The sequence below is a fragment of the Motacilla alba genome, chromosome 2 (assembly GCF_015832195.1).
Source record: "Motacilla alba alba isolate MOTALB_02 chromosome 2, Motacilla_alba_V1.0_pri, whole genome shotgun sequence".
NCBI classification, from domain to species: Eukaryota; Metazoa; Chordata; class Aves; order Passeriformes; family Motacillidae; genus Motacilla; species Motacilla alba.
In genome coordinates, this window is record NC_052017.1 from 54,081,892 (window position 1) to 54,100,776 (window position 18,885).

The window sequence follows — 18,885 nt, forward strand, 5'->3', positions numbered from 1 at the left end:
CTCTTTGAAAGGGACCTACAGTCAAGTGAGACAGTCCTAACCCTAATGTATTCTTTTACCAGGTGACCATCATATACAGTTACTATTATTAGGGGCCCTCATGGTTTTAGAAGTATTGACATCAAAGTCAAACACCCTTGGTCTTGACTCTTCTAATCTCCTTGGTATAGCACAATGTGACAGATTCACAGAGGGTTTTCAAGTACACTTAAGATTGTCCATAGATAGGAAAGGTCTCTGGCCTACAGCATAGAGCTTTCATGGTACTGTCATTATTTGTTGGCAACAACACGTACTGGTAATGTGCCAAAAACTGTGGTATTGCTTGTGATGTGTCAAATGCTGCAGGTTACTGTGTATATGGCATACCATTCTGACATTGACTGTGTCTTCACATCTCACATACACAACCCAGAGCCACAAGTGTCTTGCAGAAAGGATGAGGAAAATTATTGTTTGCAAAATTCCATGTACTAGGATGATACACTCTTATGTCTGCAGCTCATGAGGTGAGTCCTGTACAGTATTGAAATACAGTAAGTGTATTTCTCGGTGATCTATAAAACTTTATTCTAGGACAAGCAAGGGAAATACTTTCCACATGCATGTACTGCTGTTACATACATGATACACTTATGCTACACTGCATTAACTGGAGTTACACTCCATCTGAAATTATATTTCTCCCCTTACTTGGATTTTTTTTAATTTACAAACAGTGTTGCATTTTGGCAAATTACTGAATTTTGTGCTTTCAGAATGATTGTAAAACCCATTGTTTCTTGGTTTCTCTAAAGCCTTATTTATGCCTAAAACAGCATATACTACTAACCTTTTTGAGCAAGTGTAATTTTATAATTCTATAAAAAATAAACCCTTGAAAGACTTAGGGATCCAATCTCCTGATCCCACCGACTGATTATTCATGGTATGGTCTTTAAAGAAAGACAAAGTAACTGAAGATAGAGAAACATGGAACATGCTGTGTGAGTAAACAAATAAAATGTGTATTTGCAGCTCAACTATCTGGTTTACAACCTTTCCTGAATAATGAAAACTGCATAAGCTGAGTAACACTTCTGTCCTTTCTCTAATCCTCCTCTCCCCATCTTGCTTCATCTCTTCCACTAGGTGCATCTGTCCCTGCCACAGAAGAAGAAGGAGAGGCTGAGTGGTACAGTCCTACTCAAATAGCATGGTGTCCAGTCCCAGGATGCCCTGATTACTGATGCCCTAATTGTCAGAGAGATGTTAAATAAATCAAAGTCTCATTAAGCTCATTCTTAACAAAAACTTTGTAGTGTCTTGCTGACACTGAGAAAAAGGCATCAAAAGAAAGCCACTGTGATGGGTAGTTTAGATGGATGGGGTTGGGAAGGAGCAACCATTGGCTGAAAAACACTTCACAAGGTTGTCACCCGTGCTCTGTGCAGGCAGATCATAAACAAGTAGCAGACGTAAGTACCACAGTAGCCTCAAACCACCACAGTTTGCTGTTTGAAATACAAAATCATATTTTATTGTTGGTTTTGAAAGTACATTTGAAAGATCCATCTTTCTCCAGCAGCAAGTTCACTTGCGCGAATCTACCATCTTCACCATTCTTTGACTTTTAACTCTTTTGTCCAAACAGTCTTCACCCATGTGATTTCAGCTCTGATGTTTTGTGCATCTTGTCTCTGCCAGCATCTCAACTATGTCTTTCCCTCTTTTTACTCTGGCCTGTTTAATCAGCACAGAAGCATCACACAGGGAAAAATGCAGCACTTTCCAAATGGTTTCTCTTGCAACCAACAGGAAGACCTCTTAATTAGCATTAATTTGCCAAAGCAGAAATTATCTATAAGAGGGTTGTACTGCATATTCAGATGCTTAATAGCAATTAATGGAAACTTTCCTGAAAGAAAATACCCAGACAGTAGTAGAAGTACCACTCTGTGTGTATGCAGGCTTTCTATCCAGCCTGCATACAGGCACAAAATGCAATGCAGATAACAACAAAGTACTGTGTAGCCACCAAAACTTGAGTCTTCAGGAGCCAATGGTACTCATATCTGCTGAAGACAGTCCACAAATGCAAAATCCTTTATGTCCTCAGCCTGGTTTCAGAGGAGAAAAGAGGCTGGGGTTTCTTTTGATGCTCTCAGGGTGTAGGCTTTGGTGTGAACCAGATAAACCCCCGGTCACTAATAGTGCCTTTATATATGTCTAGAGAGACTGCTTGAGGTACAAGGTATAATTGGACCAAGGACATCAAAGCACTGGAAAGGTAAGTAGTTATATACTTAAATTATTACATTTCCAAGGTACATGCTGCAAAGGAGAAGGTCAAGATAGTCCAGATTTCCAAATCTAATTCATAAGGAAGTCAACATTTCCGTATTAAAGCTTTTTAAATTAAACATATTGACATGCAATGAAAAGAAGAATCTGGCTGTATGTCAGTGAATGAAAAAAGAAACAAAACATGTAATTTTGAAGAATTAATTGTGCAGGTTAGCACATAATTGCCAAATGATGAGGTGTACTGGGGTTGCATGGCCTGGTTTTTGGTAGCAGGGCCTACAGGCTTCTGTGAGAAGTTGCTGGAAGCTTCCTTCATGTTCAGCAGAGCCAATCCCTGGTGGCTCCAAAGAGGGATGTGCTGCTGGTCAAGACTGGGCCAGTTGGAAATGGTGGTAATGCCTCTGTAATAACAGATTTAAGAAGAAAGGAGAAAAGTTATTGCACAGTTGTAATTGTGGGCAGAGAACAGTGGGTTGACAATATGGGAGAGGAAAAACTCAGCAGACACCAAGGTCAGTGGAGAAAGAGGGCGAGGAGGTGCTCCAGGCACCAAAACTGGGATTCTACTGCATTCTGTGGTGCAGACCATGGTGAAGCAGCTGTGCTCCTGCAGCCCATGGAGGACCAAGGGGATGCAAAGATCCACATGCAGCCCATGGAGGAGCCCATGCCAGACTGAGAGGAGACTGTGGGAGGCCCATGGGAGAGAGAAGCCCACTCTGGAGTAGCCTGTCCTTCAGGAACTGCACCCTGTGGAGGAGTGACCCACGTTGCAGAAGTTTGGCAAGAACTGTTGCCTGTGGGATGGGCTCACATTGCAGCAGTTCACAGGGAGCTGCTGCTCATGAGATGGACTCATGCTGGAGAAGTTCTTAGAGAACTGTCTGCTGTGGGAGGGACCCCACTGCAGGGCACAGGAAGGACTCCTCTCCCTGAGTAGTGGGTGAACTGACCATAACCCCTATTCTCTGTCTTCCTGCCCCGCTGGGGAAGAAGGTAGAGCAGGGTAGGAGGGAGGGTAGGGGAAAGGTGTTTTTAACTTCTCATTATCCTGGGATGGTTTTATTTAGTAATAAATTTAATCTAAATCTGTATGTTGAGTCTGTTTTGTCCATTGCCCTATTCAGTGAATGATCTCTCCCTGTCGTTATCTCAAGCCATGAGATAAATTTAATAAATTTTGTTAAATTTTTTTGTTAAATTTTCTCTCCCCTGTCCAGTTTGTGGAGGGGAGTGAGAGACCAGATTTGGTGAGTACCTGGCATCCAGCCAGCCTCCACTACACAAGGTCATGCAAAATCCTCTTGAGTGGCTAAAATCTGACAGACTTGTCAGGGTTCTGTAACTCCCATGGTGTCATAGAGATACACACAAAAGTGGAGGTTGTCGATAGTCTTTGGCAGAGATTCAGAGCCCTGTATTTTAAGTCTGTAAGATGTTTCATATGAGAGGCTGTGCAAATACTGAGGATCCTTAGGTATCTCCTAGCCCAAGAAAGAATACCACACTACTGTCCACCTAAAAAGAATTCATGCAAACTTAAAAAAGATATGTTAAATAGTTTTGCTTAAAAATCTCAGAGTAGGAATTCTTGGCATCCATGCCTACGGATTGCACAGCTGCTCACAAAGGGCTTCTGAAAGTTTTACTCCTTTATACCCAGCAGAGGGTAGTAGATGCTAGAATTTGCATTGGCCAAATTGTCATTTGGCTCAATCTTCAACTATGAGTTTTTTTCATTAATATCTCTCATTATCTGAAGTTGGCTAATGTCTGCAGCCACATACAGCAAATTCAGTGCCATACCAGAAAAAGAATCAGTTTTATGCATACTAACTGGCTTCTTCAATCTGCAGGCAAAAAAAGACAGAAAACTACTTTATCAAGCTGCAGCTCAAGTCATTAGAGCAACACATCCTTGAATTTCATACATGTTGAAATGTATACCAAACATGGTAAATCTGCACCAAGTAATAAGTTGTTCATCTGGTTCAATTCAAAGTGACAATGTTGATCTAAGAGGAAAAAAAATTTTAATGCTACTTCTGCTTTAAATAGTTTTGTAGTCTACCTATGGTTAAGTAAATAGCTAAATTATTAATTGCAGGAAAGTATTTTAAAACAACTGAGAAAAGTTATCTTTCAGGACTATGTAACGTGCCTTGCCATTGCAGAAGGTCCTAGGAATATTTAAAATATGCTAAAGTGCCCAAGGGCAAAGGCTATCATCATCCTATCATCAGCAGCATCATTGTGGCAGCTCCATGACCATGTACCCCCATTTCCTCCTAGCTCACAACCTCCATACTGGAGCCTCAGTGCTGCTGTCTGAGAGGCATCCCACCCATCCTGGCCTCTCCAAGCTAAGAAAAGCAGTGATGCTGAGACTGGTAAGAAGATGAAATTCTACAAACGTATTTCCAGATGGCTTCCCTTAAGGTTGTCAGGCCTAGCAGCAGTTCTCTTTGCTCTGCATCAACCTTGGAAATATTGGTAGGTAGTGGGCAACAAGTTCTATCAGCATACTAAAGAATGGACTGGTGAAGTAACTTGGTTTCCAGTGTTAAACACTTTGAGCGGAGCTTAGCAGGTTTAGTGATTTGCAACTTCATACCATTTTCTGACAGACTTAAAACTCTCCCCTAAAAAAAAGGCAAGGGAATGAGTTTGAAGTTTAATGTAATTATGTTCTCATGATGAATGATCAGGTGAAAACAATATCTGCTTTACATAACTTTTCTTCACCTATTCAAAGATTTTACTCTTTAGAAACGACCTTTTGAGCAAACCCTCACACCCTGTGAAACTACTGAAAGATTTATTTGTGTGGTCAGTTGCTTTGAGTCTATTACCAAATGGTCACAAAATGCAATGACTCTAAAGGTAGATGCAGGGGGTGACACCTTAGCAAATGCTGTGATAGTTTATTAACATGACTGATTTCCAAACTGAGTATTTTCTTTCATCCAGTTTGAATGCTTGAAGACTGCAGCGGTTTGTACTCGCTTTGCAGAGGACAGAATTAAATATCTTTGCTTTCAGTGCTGATGGAGAAGCTGGCAGTCATACTACAGTCATGATTGCTCATGGCTGGTAATGTGCCCAGGTTAACACAGGATGTCTTTTCCTGTAACTATCAATGTGGCTAGAGATATGTGTGCCACGCTGCTGTGTCGACTGCACTCTACTCCCCCGGCAGTGGGGAGGAGGCTGCACCAGCTAGCTGGGAGCACAAACAGCAGCTAGCAGCGGGGGGCACTACCCCAATGCGCCGGGGCATCAGGGCAGCGCCTTCGGCAGGAGCACAAGCAGCCACGCGAGGAGTGGCGAAGAATGGGAGAAGCTGAGAGAAAAGAGGGTCTCCACACGTGAATGCAGTCCAGGGATTTATTGTCCTAGGGGAATTCACGAGGGAAGACCAAGAGGAGTGAAAACCAGCAGTATATAAAGGGGGTGGACAGAGACATCGATACATTCCATCAACCAATGAGGGAGAACTAAAGAGTGGGGTGACATTAGACTGACATGGACTAAAACCAATGAAACACAGACTGGGGAGGGGCCCGGGGTTCCTGTCCAATCACCCTCAGGGAAAGGGAGAAGTTTCTGGAAGAATGGGTGGGGTTTCAGGAGATGGACAGGGCCCGGGAGGAGGGGAAAATGTAACAAGTGGGGTAGTCGTCAAGGAAACCGGGGTGGGGACAAGGGCTTGGCAGCTTGCCCAGAACTGGAGGGAACCTTCTCAGGGAGAGGGGGAAACCAGGGCTGAACCATTAACATAAATTGGGATTACAAACCGGGGGGAATATCATAAACTGGGGAAGAGTAATATAAATGGGGGAAACAATACAAATGGAACCGAACGCACACCACAACATATGTGCATATGCTTTTGGTACACCTTTTCATATGCTGTAGGTGTAATAATACTTTTCCTATATCCAAGTGAGTAAGTAGTGCCTGCACTGATCAGATATTTTGCTTTAGTCCTGAAAAGGTCCAAACTTTGCTTTCCTATTGATTTTATCATTCAATGAAAATAGGGTTTTCTTTATGTTCAATCTGACCCTTTCTCATTAGCCTGCTAGATACAATCTCATTAGTAGTACTCCAGGCAGGAACCACACTGCTCTCCAAACAAAACAGAGAACCAACTATCTTAAACAAAATCCCCCATATCATAAAAGGAGCATTTAGCAGGAACTTAATTTAGTTATCGTGTTTGCTGTCATGGTTATGTCTGTCTGTGAGTGACCCACTGCTGTTTTTGGTGCTTCAGAAGTAATCTATGTGAAACCATCCCTACCTCTGGGGAGTTATGCTCCCAGTCAATAAGCAAAACAGATGAAGACTAGGGAAAGGGTGCAGAATTACTCTTTTTTCAAGTGTGACACTTCAACACAGAGAAGTTTCTGGCAGGGTATCATCAAACTCACTGCAGCCTTCTCCACCGCTACAAGTCTGAGATTTTGCAGCTGACCTGGGATTAGGCAGAGAGGGAAAGGGGGCTGAGGTCAGGCTCCAGCAGGGCTCTTTGATTGTGGCAAGGTGTCCCCAGTGTGGGGAATAATGAGCCTTGACTCCATGGTTGCAGAAAGGTGAACAGTTGCATTATTAAGCTATACTATACTATACTATACTATACTATACTATACTATACTATACTATACTATACTATACTATACTATACTATACTATACTATACTATACTATACTATAATACATACTACACTAATACTATACTAAGAAAAACCCATGACCTTTACAGACAGTCACAATGCAGCTTTGACCTAATTGGTCAATCAATCAAAACCACCATCACCAGTGTCCAATTAGGAAACTACTTTTTGGTAAACAATCTCCATAACACATTCCACATGTGCACAGCAGGTGCAGAGATTAAGATAAGAATTGTTTTTTTTCTCTTATCTTAATTTCTGCACCTGGTGAAAGAGTGTGGCCACAGCTTTCTTCACAGAGAGCAGCAGGCACAGCTTTCTCAGGATTTTTCCTGAGCTGTGGCCACACTCTTTCACCAGGTTGTTCATGGGCATGCCTGTGCCAGCAGGGAGGAAAGAGCCAGATCATTAAGCCCTTTCTCAAGAGTAGGGAGATGTCTGGAGAAACATTCCTATTCAATACGTGGTCTGATGAGACCACAGCTGCATAGTGTGTATGATCCTCCTCCACCATTGTTTTACTGTAAAACTGTAAAAACCCCTGATTTGTCAAAACTGTATCACTTCTCACTAAAACACAACTGATGTGTTCACTGGTTATGTCCCAGACACTGGGTGGTGCAGGAGATGTAATGGGGTGGGGTGAAGGCATGATGCTTATTGTGTTATGCTTTATAAAGTAAAATGGGAGGAGTATTGATGCCTTGAGAGGCTGAACCTGAAACAGAGACTAGATAGAGCTAAAGGAATAGGGTAGGTATGTATTGAAAGGCCTTAAAGGATACACCTTGGGCAGTACAAGAGCCTGGCAAGGGCTACACCCAAGATGGATCCAAAATGGTCACAAAATCTGAAAAATATGAAAGCTAAAACTTAAGACATCAGTATTAGCCACCTGAAGCTGTGCTCTCTCTGCCCATGATGAGAGGAAGTATGCACAGGAAGAAGTGAAATGGTATTGTGGAGAAAGATAAGACCCTGGGCACAAAGTAGTGCTCCCAGGATATAAGAACATTGTTCCTATTTTTATTTATGATCTCCTACTCATATCCTGGTACACTGAATGCCTTACCACTGTTATGTCATCACACAATATCAGACTAACCTGCAAGCATGTTAACTATGTTAAATATGTTAAAAAATGCCTAGGCTAGCTGTCTAAATCCATAGATGTCTGAGCACTCACAATCTCGGGCAGTGCAACAAGCAAAGGACAGAGGACAGGGAGGAAAATATGCTCATACAAAGGTAGCCAGTTTGGGTTTGGGAAAGTTTGCTGGCTGGATGCCAGGAGAATAAAGCACACCTCTGCCCAGTAAGACCTCTGTGGGTGCTTCCCAGCACTCAAAAACTTGTTCCACAGTCAATTATCTATTATCCAGAAGAGCCATGAGGGGGCTCAGAAATAGGCACCTGCATCTTTGTCTGCTTTGCCTCTCTGTGCCAGGTTTTGGCTAACAGGCAAAACAACAGCATAGTGACTTGTTCTGGTTTTAGAGTCTTCCAGGCACAGGCAGCACTTGTGAATGACATCATCAAGTTTTCACATCAACACACGTTCTCTGTGCCTCTTTTTTAACAAGAAATTGGGCTAGCATGATTTAAAATATCACTTGTCTCTTCACAAATTATTTTGATTTTTTTGAGGGGGCAAGGTTTATATCTGGGGGATTTTTGTCTCATCACAGTTCAACCCAGAGATGTTGATCCCAGTATCTCTGAACTTCCTTTTCTGAGGAGCCACAGCAGAAGCAGATGAAATTACAGGCTTCTTTAAAACCTTCTAATCTTGTCTCTGGCCTTGTAAGTATATGGTATTTATTAGCTATTTTTAAGGGTGTCAGAATATATTTCTTCTTGGGTTTATATCATACTTCCATTGTCATCCAGCCTACTTGTATATTTTAATATCCAGAATGTCCTATTACCCAAGTCTCAAGTTCAAATTACACTTGGCAGATAACTTGTGCACAAATACCTTGATTACCCTGTGTGACGGTTGAGAAATGTGTGCAATATAAGCCAAAAGGTGGAGAAAAGCTTTTGCATTTCTCTTCCTCCTTATATTGTGCAGCACTCTCTGTCTTTACCAGCACAAGCATGGAGGAAAGGTCAAACTCTCTTCCTCATGGATGGGCTCCATTATTTGAGGATGCCTCCTTGAAGCCAGCAATTGGGATTTCTTAATGCAACTTCATCACTGCTGCATTCTCTGTGCTCTCCCTTCAGGTGTGTTCTGGGCCCTTTGCCAGCCCTTTACTAGGAGCCAGCCTCCATCACACAGCCCAGTCACTCCCAGAGGACACTGTCAAGTTTATCTGCAATGTAACTGGTGGTCACAGTTCACCTACATCCACTGGTACCAAATGTCACCTGGGACCCCCTCTACATACGCAGAGATTGGTCTGCCTCACCCTTTCTGGGTCTGATATTAATTGGAATAATGGATTTCCTCCAAAAGAAGTATCTACCCACACAGATGCCTGCATGCTGCTGGTGTTTTAATGCTGCTGACTGGGCTACGGGGTGTACCCAGGAGCTGCATCAAAGCCGGATAGCTCAGCTCAGAGGAGAGCCAGTCAGCCCAAGCACTAGCAGCGCCTCCAGCCTGCGCCTTAGCAAGCCTTTAGTGATATTCAGCTTTAGTGATTTTCAGCTCATTAGTGATTTCAGCTCTTAGGCTCGCTAGGCTCGGCTGGGGCATGCAGCAGGCATTCGGAAGACCAGGAAAAGACGAGAGGAGAGAGGCTGTGTGAAATATTCTGCAGCCATGTCCTTTATTATCTTCTTTCTGCAAAGGGGTTCAGTGACAGCTCTTCTCTAATGAGCCAGGCAGAAACAGGGGTTTATATAGGGCAAAGGAGGATCGAGAATTGTCCAATGGTAAGGGTTAAAGGAAAGCGACCTATAGCCTTACAGAGAGATAAGCAAGGGTCCGAGAGCGGGAGAGAAGGGCTCCTATGGTCCAGTCATCATGATTCAGCATTTTGCCTGTCCTAGGCCTCTGAACGCCAAGGCAGGTTTGCAAGGCCTGCGCCTGCTACACTGGTGCATGAGCTGGACAACCAACTCAGTAAGTGTTATCACTGCACGGTGTGGGACTGCACCCACAACCATTCCCTCAACCTCTGTCGCTTACTGCAGCTGTAATGTGTTCAGAGAAGAATGATCAAAAAATGACATGAACTTTTTGCATGGACACATGCCAGCTTCTTTGTCTAGACATGGGAAAACAGCAGTCAGAAATGTCAGGAAGTGCTTGATAGGGAACTGGGGACATCCAAGATGGGGGAAAGGAGGGAGAAAAGCAATCCTAAATGACAATGGGGAAAGAAGGAATTTTGGATGAAATTGCTGAGTTTACATGTCCTGTGGCCATTTCCAAGTTTTACCCCAGGATAAGCAACTTTACAAATGCAAAACCCGGAGAAATGGAAAAAGAAAATTATGTCCAGGTGTGAATTGGGAAGGGCAAAGTAAATGCTGGAGAATCCTTATGAGAGAAACCCACATGTAATGGAGAGTCTTTCCCAAACTATCTTCAGTTGAAGACCTGGACAGGAGACAGAAGGGACTGCATATACCTGTGATTTCCAAGGGGCCATTCTAGGAGCCACATAGCACTGTCTCCTGCAGCCCCCTGTTGCTACTCCAGAGGATTTCAATACAAGTGCAGTCTTTCCAAGAGTTATTGAGAGTTATCATTAACTAGTATAGTACAAAGTATCCTACTTTGTACTATGCTATCTGTCCCTCCCTAGGTTGTTGACTCCTCCCTCTAAGGCTGTTGAATGATGTGAGGTAAGCCATACAATTAATAAGCTGGTAGAAGATGCTAAGCTGTGGTATATTTATCAAATAAAAGTCAAGTACAAACAAGACCTATTTACAGAAACATGGGATTTAAATATACACTCCTAGCAGACACATAGGAATACCCCTTGGACTTTGAATGTGAAACACAAATTTGGGAGCTAAATTACAAAGTGTGTAAGTGTGGGAATTACTTCATTATTCTGGGAACATTATATCTTGTGTAAGCGATTTGTTTCTGCTTTAAAACAAAGAACCCCAATAGCAACAGTATCGGTAAACTGTCATTATACATTTTTTCAGATTATCTGGATGAGGAAGCAGTGGAGATGGGAGATAGCCATGTAAGACAGCTGCTCATTAGCAGGTTTTCAGATCTCAGTACCGACTTTTTTTGGTCTGTTTTATTAATGACAGCTGATATAAAAATACTTAGACCCATATGCTGCCTTTGGCTTTGGAAGGACCAATCACCTGTTGAATAGTTTTAATCACTGCATTGATTAAAAAAATCAGATAGTAAACTACACTAGATGCATAAAAAGCATGTTCTAAAAAGGGATCTCTTGCTGATTTCAAAACATAGGAACATGAAAATTAGTATATTATTACTGATGACGTGTTATATAAGTTTATACGACAAAACATCTCCATTTAAGCTACAGAGATAAACTTATATTTCAGCCTGCTGAAATTTGTAAGGGTAACAAGACCATGGGAAAAGCTTGACTATGAAGACAGTGGCCTTGATAAGCAGAGAGAAATCCTATCTATTGAGTACCTTGAAAACCAGCAGCTGTAGGGCCAGGTAATGGAAGATGTGGCATACTTTTGACATATATTTGTGATATTTTAATTATTGGAGTCATAAGTAAAAGTTTGAAAACAGTGGGACTTTTTTTTTGCTGTGCTGGATAACTCCAAATGATGACTGTAGGAAGAGGGATTTCTGGTAGAAGCTGTATTACAGGATCCTATCTGATGTTCAATGTTCAAAATAAATAGGACAAATAGTTAAAACAAACATTGGAGGTATCATCATGGGATGAAAAATCATCCTACATAACCTCAGTCTGTAAGAGTGGTAAGAAATCAAGCTGATCTCTGTCTAGTACCTTATCTGGCAAATACATCTTGCAGAGCAGGGCTCACAGTACAACAAGCAAAGGAAAGAAAGGTGATTCTACTCATCATCCAGACAATTCCCTGGGGAAATAAAAACTAAGGGAAAAAAAGAACTTTTGCTCAGTAGTGAGCTCTCTTCTTACAAAGGTGGGTTTTGGAGATGAGTGGTTTTTGGGCTTGGGGCAAGGGGAGAGGTTGCCTGTTTGGTTGGATTTTCCCTTCTGTTTGAGAGTTAACCAAAAGGAAATGGCTTATGCATCATTATTTGACCTGTAGCTAGCACAGCCTCATTGGATAGTTTTCAGCCACTCAGATCTGCTTCACCCCCTCTTGAGGCTGATGCTGACCCTGTGCCTGTAAGGAAGCCCTAAGAAGAGCAGTGGTGATGTGGTTGCTGAGCACTTTCTTCCTGGCAACTGTTTTTTCTTGTACTTGTATGTGCCCTACTTATCCTGCTGCCTGCACAGTCACCTGTGGAAAAGGGGATGTTCTCATAGCTTCTCTGTTTTTTTCTCTTTTATTACCACAGGTGGCTCTGCGCAAGACTTGCAGCAAACCCCTGTATCGATCACCAAGCCAGAAGGCAAAACAGCGCTAATCAATTGCCATGTCTCCAGTCATGATTTTAGCAATGTTTTTATTCACTGGTACCAAAAGAGGGTCAATGCAGCTCCCAAGCGTGTTGCCTACATGTTCTCCAGGTTTTTCCTTGAAAATCAATCTGATGAGGGGAAGTTTACTGTTGAGAAGGATCCCAGCAAATCTGTCAGCACCCTGACAGTGAGCAAAGTAACGCTGCAAGACTCTGCCACATACTATTGTGCTAGTTGGGATGCACAGTAGTAGAAAGCCACAAGGGACCTGCACAAAGACATGCTCTACTTTCCAAATAAGAACCTGAAGTGTTTGACAACACACAGGAGCACTGCCACCCTACTTTTCCCAAAAGCTTTGAAGAAGATCACACAGACAGCCAGATACAAAAGATACTGCTGAGCTTTGCAGATGCACACTACAGCCAGTACCAGCAGACCTGTTATTTTACTTTGCCAACAAAAAGGGTGTTTTTTGGGCCAGGATGGATTGCCTCTGAGTGGGTTTATAAGATGATAGGTTTGGCTGAAAGCAGGGTCCTGCTAAAGGCAGGCAAAATCTTTCTATTCTCACTACCCTTTAAGCTACATCTTTGGAATGAAACCACTGTTCTGTCATTTGTGTGGCAGAATAGAAGGTTATAAGTGAAAAGGACCAATCAAGACTGCAGATGCAATATACCCATTTTGTACTTCTTTGTTGCTTGAGAATCTAGTTTTATTTTCTCTTTTTTTTCTTCTTGAAGTTGATCGAATTTTCATTTAGGTTAAAACACAAGTGCCCTAATTTACTTCAGTGGGGCTTCTCATCCTACATAGCAAGACTGTAGCTATAGAATAGATGTTTTTACTTTTGCAAACAGAAAGACATTCCTTTGAGTTATTTCAGCTCTTTCTGTTTATGGACATATAGATATAGTCATTGATAAAGTCACAGAGCCATTGTGTTCCTATTCCAAAGGACCCAGTATTGCCAATTGACCAGTATGGCATCTTTAGAGCACACTGAGCACTGGGGCACTGGCTGCATTTCACAGGAGATTGAAAGATCAGACTCCTAGTACAACTGTAGGACAACAGTTACTGGATCTCTGTAAAAATGCTTGAAAAAAAAAAAAGCTGTCTAACAGAAGTAAAATGACATGATAACAAGCAGAAAAGGGGAATTGATTTCGTTTTCTTTCCAAGTGAACTAGAAGTGACTTTGTGTCTGAAAAATTACTTTGAATTGCGCAAAATAATTTCTATATTTTGCTTTACCTTATTGTCTTTATTTTAAACTAGGCCTATGTGGGTTGTAAAGCATTTGTGTTTCTTTGCATTGTGATTCTTTCCAGCATTTGAAGAAGCCACTCTGAGGTGTAGCATCTCACCTTAGCTGTGACAACAGTCACAAACTCAACAATCCTGCTTTTGAGCTCCCAAATGTCTTCTGTGTATTTTCCTGGTCTTCAATATTCAATCTGTGTCATGAGCAGTAATTTTACACCCCTCCAATTCATTTAGCTCCATGATTCGAGTTTTATTTTTTTATGTTTTATTGGCAGCCAACCTGAGAAAACGTCCATTTCCTTGGTCCAAAAGACAAAGGAAAAGTCCAGGCACTGTTTAGAAGCTTTCAACTAGTCTAAAAGCAGTAGTAAAATTTGCTTCAGACTACAAAATTACTTTGTAGATGAGTTAAGATAATTGGAGCGGGGAGGGAGGGAGGGACGGAGGGAGGTAGAGAGGGAGAGGTTTGTGCTGCTTGTGTAAAGCTATAATCTGACTGATAATTTAGCAGGGTTCAATCAGGCTGCTTTATCTCAGACTACACCTGCCAGGACAACCTCTCCAAAGGCCCTAGTGATAATTTCCTCTCCTCAGTTGCTGAGCTCTGCCCCTGCTGGGAGTGCTGTGAACTTACTCCTGAGGGCAGACACAAGCAAGAGCACTCAGGATGCTGCTGCTTCCTCTCCTGGCCCTGGCTGCAGCCTGGTCTCGTAGGTTCCCTTTGTCACCATGACACAGGGCAGTGGAAGGAAGCATCCCATGTTTATGTGTGTGAATGAATAGCAAGCTAAGAGTATTTGTTCTGTTTTCTCTCTTTCTTTCTAGATGGACAAGCACAAGTGCTTCTGAAGCAGAGAGAAGTATCCATTACCAGAGAGCACAAGACTACTACATCAATGGACTGTATAGCTGAGGGTATTCCTGACTTCCAGTATGCGTATATACATTGGTACCGACACGCACCCGCCAGAGCTCCAGAACGGATTCTGTATATCGGACCCAGTGCAGTTTCTTATGATGACAATTCCTATACCGACAAGTATTCTTCAAAGAAAGGTACAAACGTCTGCACTTTGACAATCCATGACATTAACTCCAATGATGTAGGTTCCTACTACTGTGCCTACTGGCATTTCCACAGAACTAACAGGTGACAGGCAGCCAGTACAAAAAGCTGCCTGTGCCCTGAGGGGCAGGCTTTCTGTCAAACACAGAGAATCATAATTGTACTTTCCTACCTCTAAAACACCCCAACATGTTTATGCTGAGTATGTTTACATGAATGTCAGACAAGGAGAAAAGCAAAGATGTGCTACAACTTAAGTGGTATACTGCTCTGTGCTGAGGAAAATGAGCACTTCTGTGGGTGATGGCATTGCAACTAAATTATATAGTAAAACAGATAATCTCTGAACAATACAGATACTTTCCCAAATACAGTCTGAGAAAGCAAAAATGAAGAAATATTGGGGAGGGAGCAGGGAGCATAGGAGAAGGATATTTGCACTTACGATCTAGCCTGAGAGGCTTCAAATACATGTGATGGTGAAGATACAGGTGATACTTACCAGTAATAACCTCCAACTTAAAGGTTATGATTACAATGACTTTCGTAGGCAAGGGTATTACACTGGGCAACACCTGAAAAGACTGTTCCAAGAAAGAGTTGTGAAGACCATCTACAAGTTCAAACTGCAGACTAAACCTGGGAACATATAGAAATGATGATACAGCAGTGCTCAGTCAGCTCTTAGGAGAGCTGCAGTGAAATTTCATGTGGCAAGGGTATTCACAACCCCCGTCCATGTGAGTTCTTTTTTTGTTCTTTCATTGTAGATATATCTGCTCTACAGGACCTGACAAAACTCATTCATTTATTGCAAGGACAACAGAAGGATATTAACTTTCTGTACGAGTTGTAACATGAGATTTATTTGTGTACAGTGCTATTGACAAAATCCTAAAAAAGATCCAGAGGATTCTCTCGTTTGGGTCAGAAAATGTGAATTTTTTCTCAGGGAAGAGCCTGATGTATGATGGCTGCTGCCCTGGGGACCATTTGCTATAAAGTCTTTGCAGGGCACATTTTCAGCCTTTGAAATCAGGGAAAGTACAAGAAAAAGCAAGGGGCAGCAAATAACTGTCTGGTAAAAATGCATGCTTCACTCTGGTTTTGCCACAGCCACTGAGGCTGTCTTGTAATAGAGCCACCAGATGTATTTTTGCTATTTGGTGCTACAACCCCATTACCAAGAAAGGCAGGCACTTGCACAGAGGTCCAACCACCTTGCTGCTGGCAAGACACTACTGCCAGAGGAGCTCCTTATTTCATGCAACAGAAATGCAAAGATCTTCAAAAGAAATGTGTCATGGCTAGTCAGTGCAGTCAAATGTTTACACGGCATTTTCTGTACCTGTAATTCTTGATGCACAGTGAAATTAACAGCTGCCTGTTTTTTCTAAGATACATAGATAGACAAATATAATTAAGTATTCCTAGGCCTGTTCCTATGCAGTTGGAGGTGTAAAGCTAACCAAAATCCTTCCCCTCAGGAGAGGAGGAGAGACACAGTCCATAGACCAATCTGAAGCAGGCGAAACTTTTTTCTGCTCCTCCATCTCTTTCTGTCTGTCATGGTTTGAAAGACAGGTGTCTGCTAGGGAAGACAGGCGCCTCCCTTGGAATGGAGAACGGAAACCCCCTCCTTCCAAATTTTTATAATTTTGAAATTAAGGGGCTCTGAGGCAAAGATATGGGAATAAGAATAACAGTTCTTTACTAATATGTACAACAAGGCAAACAAAACAACAACAACTACAGCCAATAATAAACAGAAGCGGGAGCCCAGCAACAACCTTCCTGGCGCGTTCCCCTTGGATGCAGTTCCGGTCACAGCCGGCAGGGGTGCTGCTGGCTCCTGGTGGGCAGGGCAGGTGCGATGATTCCCCTGCAGCTGGGTGGAAGGGGGGCTTTGCTTCACAAAAGCCCCAGGGGAAGCCCATCCCAGTCCTGCCCCAGCAGGACTCTTGGAAGCAGCAAGCTGGGACAGCAGCAATGAGCAGAAATCCTAGGGTGGTGGGCAAGATGTATCAGGAGCTTTGCAGCGGTAGCTGGAAATTGTGGGATTTCCCAGCAGGGCAGGGGGTGCAGGGCCCAGCAGCAGAAGAAAAGAAGCTCCCAACTGGGTTATGGCAGCGGCAACGAATTCCTTTTCCAAGCTGCAGGTCCAACCATCCTCCTCCAAAACACAGAGCAAGAGAGAGTTCCCATCTGCCCCAACCCCTGTCCTTTTACCCGTCCTTTTACCTGCCTCTATTCTCATGATATCTCTGTCCCTCTGAGAGAAACTCACAAAAAACCAGAGGAGTTCCCCCTCCCCTCTCAAGCACCCAGCCATCAGTGCTTCTTAGCAACTCAATGGAAAAAAAAATCCACAAGTAACAAGGAAAGAAAAGGAAAGAAAAACCCAACCCCCAATACTGCCCCCAAGCCCTCCCTTTATACTATAAATGTTTGGCCTTTTCCCATAAGATGGAACAATCACATGCTGTAGATGTAGGGTTTGGTAACTTTGGTCATACATATATTACATGTTCTTCTTCATTTGCATTCCAAGGAGCATGAAAGTTAAATATGTCAATTAGACTGTCACTTACTTTAGGTCAGAATTTATTAACACAAAAGATAAAATAAACAGTTTGGTCTCCCTCCAATATCTGAAGCAGCCTTTGTTGTCTGATCTTTTCCAGAGAGGTTTTGTGTGCCTTTTCTTCTCACCAGACCAGATTTACAACACAGCTCACCTTTCAGGGTGAAGGGAGGGTGAAGACAAGGGGTGGTACATAGGCACAGGTGCTTCTCTGTGCCACTGAAACAACACAGGGCTGTGAGACCTCCACTTCGCCCCAGGCATCCTTTGGTTGTGAGACCTTGCTTGAGCCAGATGTAAGGGCAGCACAGAGCCCAGCCCATGTTATCTTCAACCAGCCTCACAAATTCCATGCCTACTTAAAGCAGCACTGTACAATTCTGACCATTTGCCACACTGTTGCAGGCAGATGCCCCCAGGTAGGAAGTAGCCTGACCATCTCTCCATCCTGTCAAGATCCCTCTGAAGGGCTGCACAGCCTTCTGGGGTATCAGCCACTCCTCCCAGCTTCATGCTATCAGTGAACTGAGGAGGCATCTGCCCCTTCCCCCAAGTCATTGATGAACAAGTTAAACAATATTGGACCCAGTATGGAACCTTGCCAGACACTACTAGTGACACGCCTAGTTAAGGCTTAGTTGGGGCTGTTCAGTCTGGACACAAAAATGCTTGGGGGAGACCTTACTGAATCCTTCCAGTATCTAAAGGGCACTTGCAAAAAACAAATCTTTACATGGGTAGATGGTGATAGAAGAAGGGGGAAGAGTTTGAAACTGAAAGAGCTTTTGAGTAGATGTTAGGAAGAAATTCTTTACTCTGAGAGTCGTGAGGCACTAGAACAGACAACCCAGAGAAGATCTAGATGTTCCACCCCTTGTGATGTGTTCAAGGCCAGGTTGGATGGGGCCCTGAGCAACCTGACCTAGAGAGTGACATCCCTGCACATGGGGTAGAGGTGAGAGCTTGATGATCTTTAAGGTCCCTCCCAACCCAAAGCATTCTATTATTCTGTGATTCTCCAAAGTAAATAAGGAAAGGTGGAACATTCTTCTGGGGCAGCTTTGAGGAGACGTCAACATTCTTGGGAAGGGCCAGGCTGAACAACTTGAGTGTGCTCAGTAGGGAAGTCTGATATAAGTCTAGTAGTAGATAGATGAAGAAGTTTTTTCAGATTGAGTATTTTTCGTCTTTTCTATGCTGCTCCTACCATGGTTTAGCTTGTCAGTAAATTTAACACCCTCTGTGGTAGTGTGTTGAAGAACGATCATTGGATGTGATGAATGAGTAATTTCCTCCTCCCAGTCATTTGATGATTTGTCCACTTGAAGGGCTTTATAACATTTCTATTTATTTCATTTTCAGGTCTAATCTGCACAGGCAATATGTTGCTGTTTCCAGTCCTTCTTGCAACTTCATTTTGGTCCTGTAAGACCTTTTTCCTCTTCTCTCTCCTTCCTGTCTACCTTG

At 42.8% G+C, this 18,885-nt stretch overlaps 1 protein-coding gene across 1 annotated transcript in view; it reads left to right on the forward strand.

The window, feature by feature from the left end:
* Positions 1–14,348: 14,348 nt before the first annotated feature.
* LOC119711511 (T-cell receptor gamma chain C region DFL12) overlaps positions 14,349–18,885 on the forward strand; it is a 28,476-nt gene continuing 23,939 nt past the window's right edge. The window contains exons 1-2 of the mRNA XM_038161853.1: positions 14,349–14,478; positions 14,594–14,824. Of these exons, the coding sequence (XP_038017781.1) occupies positions 14,436–14,478; positions 14,594–14,824 (274 nt within the window). The 5' untranslated portion in view covers positions 14,349–14,435. The remainder of the gene's footprint in view (positions 14,479–14,593; positions 14,825–18,885) is intronic.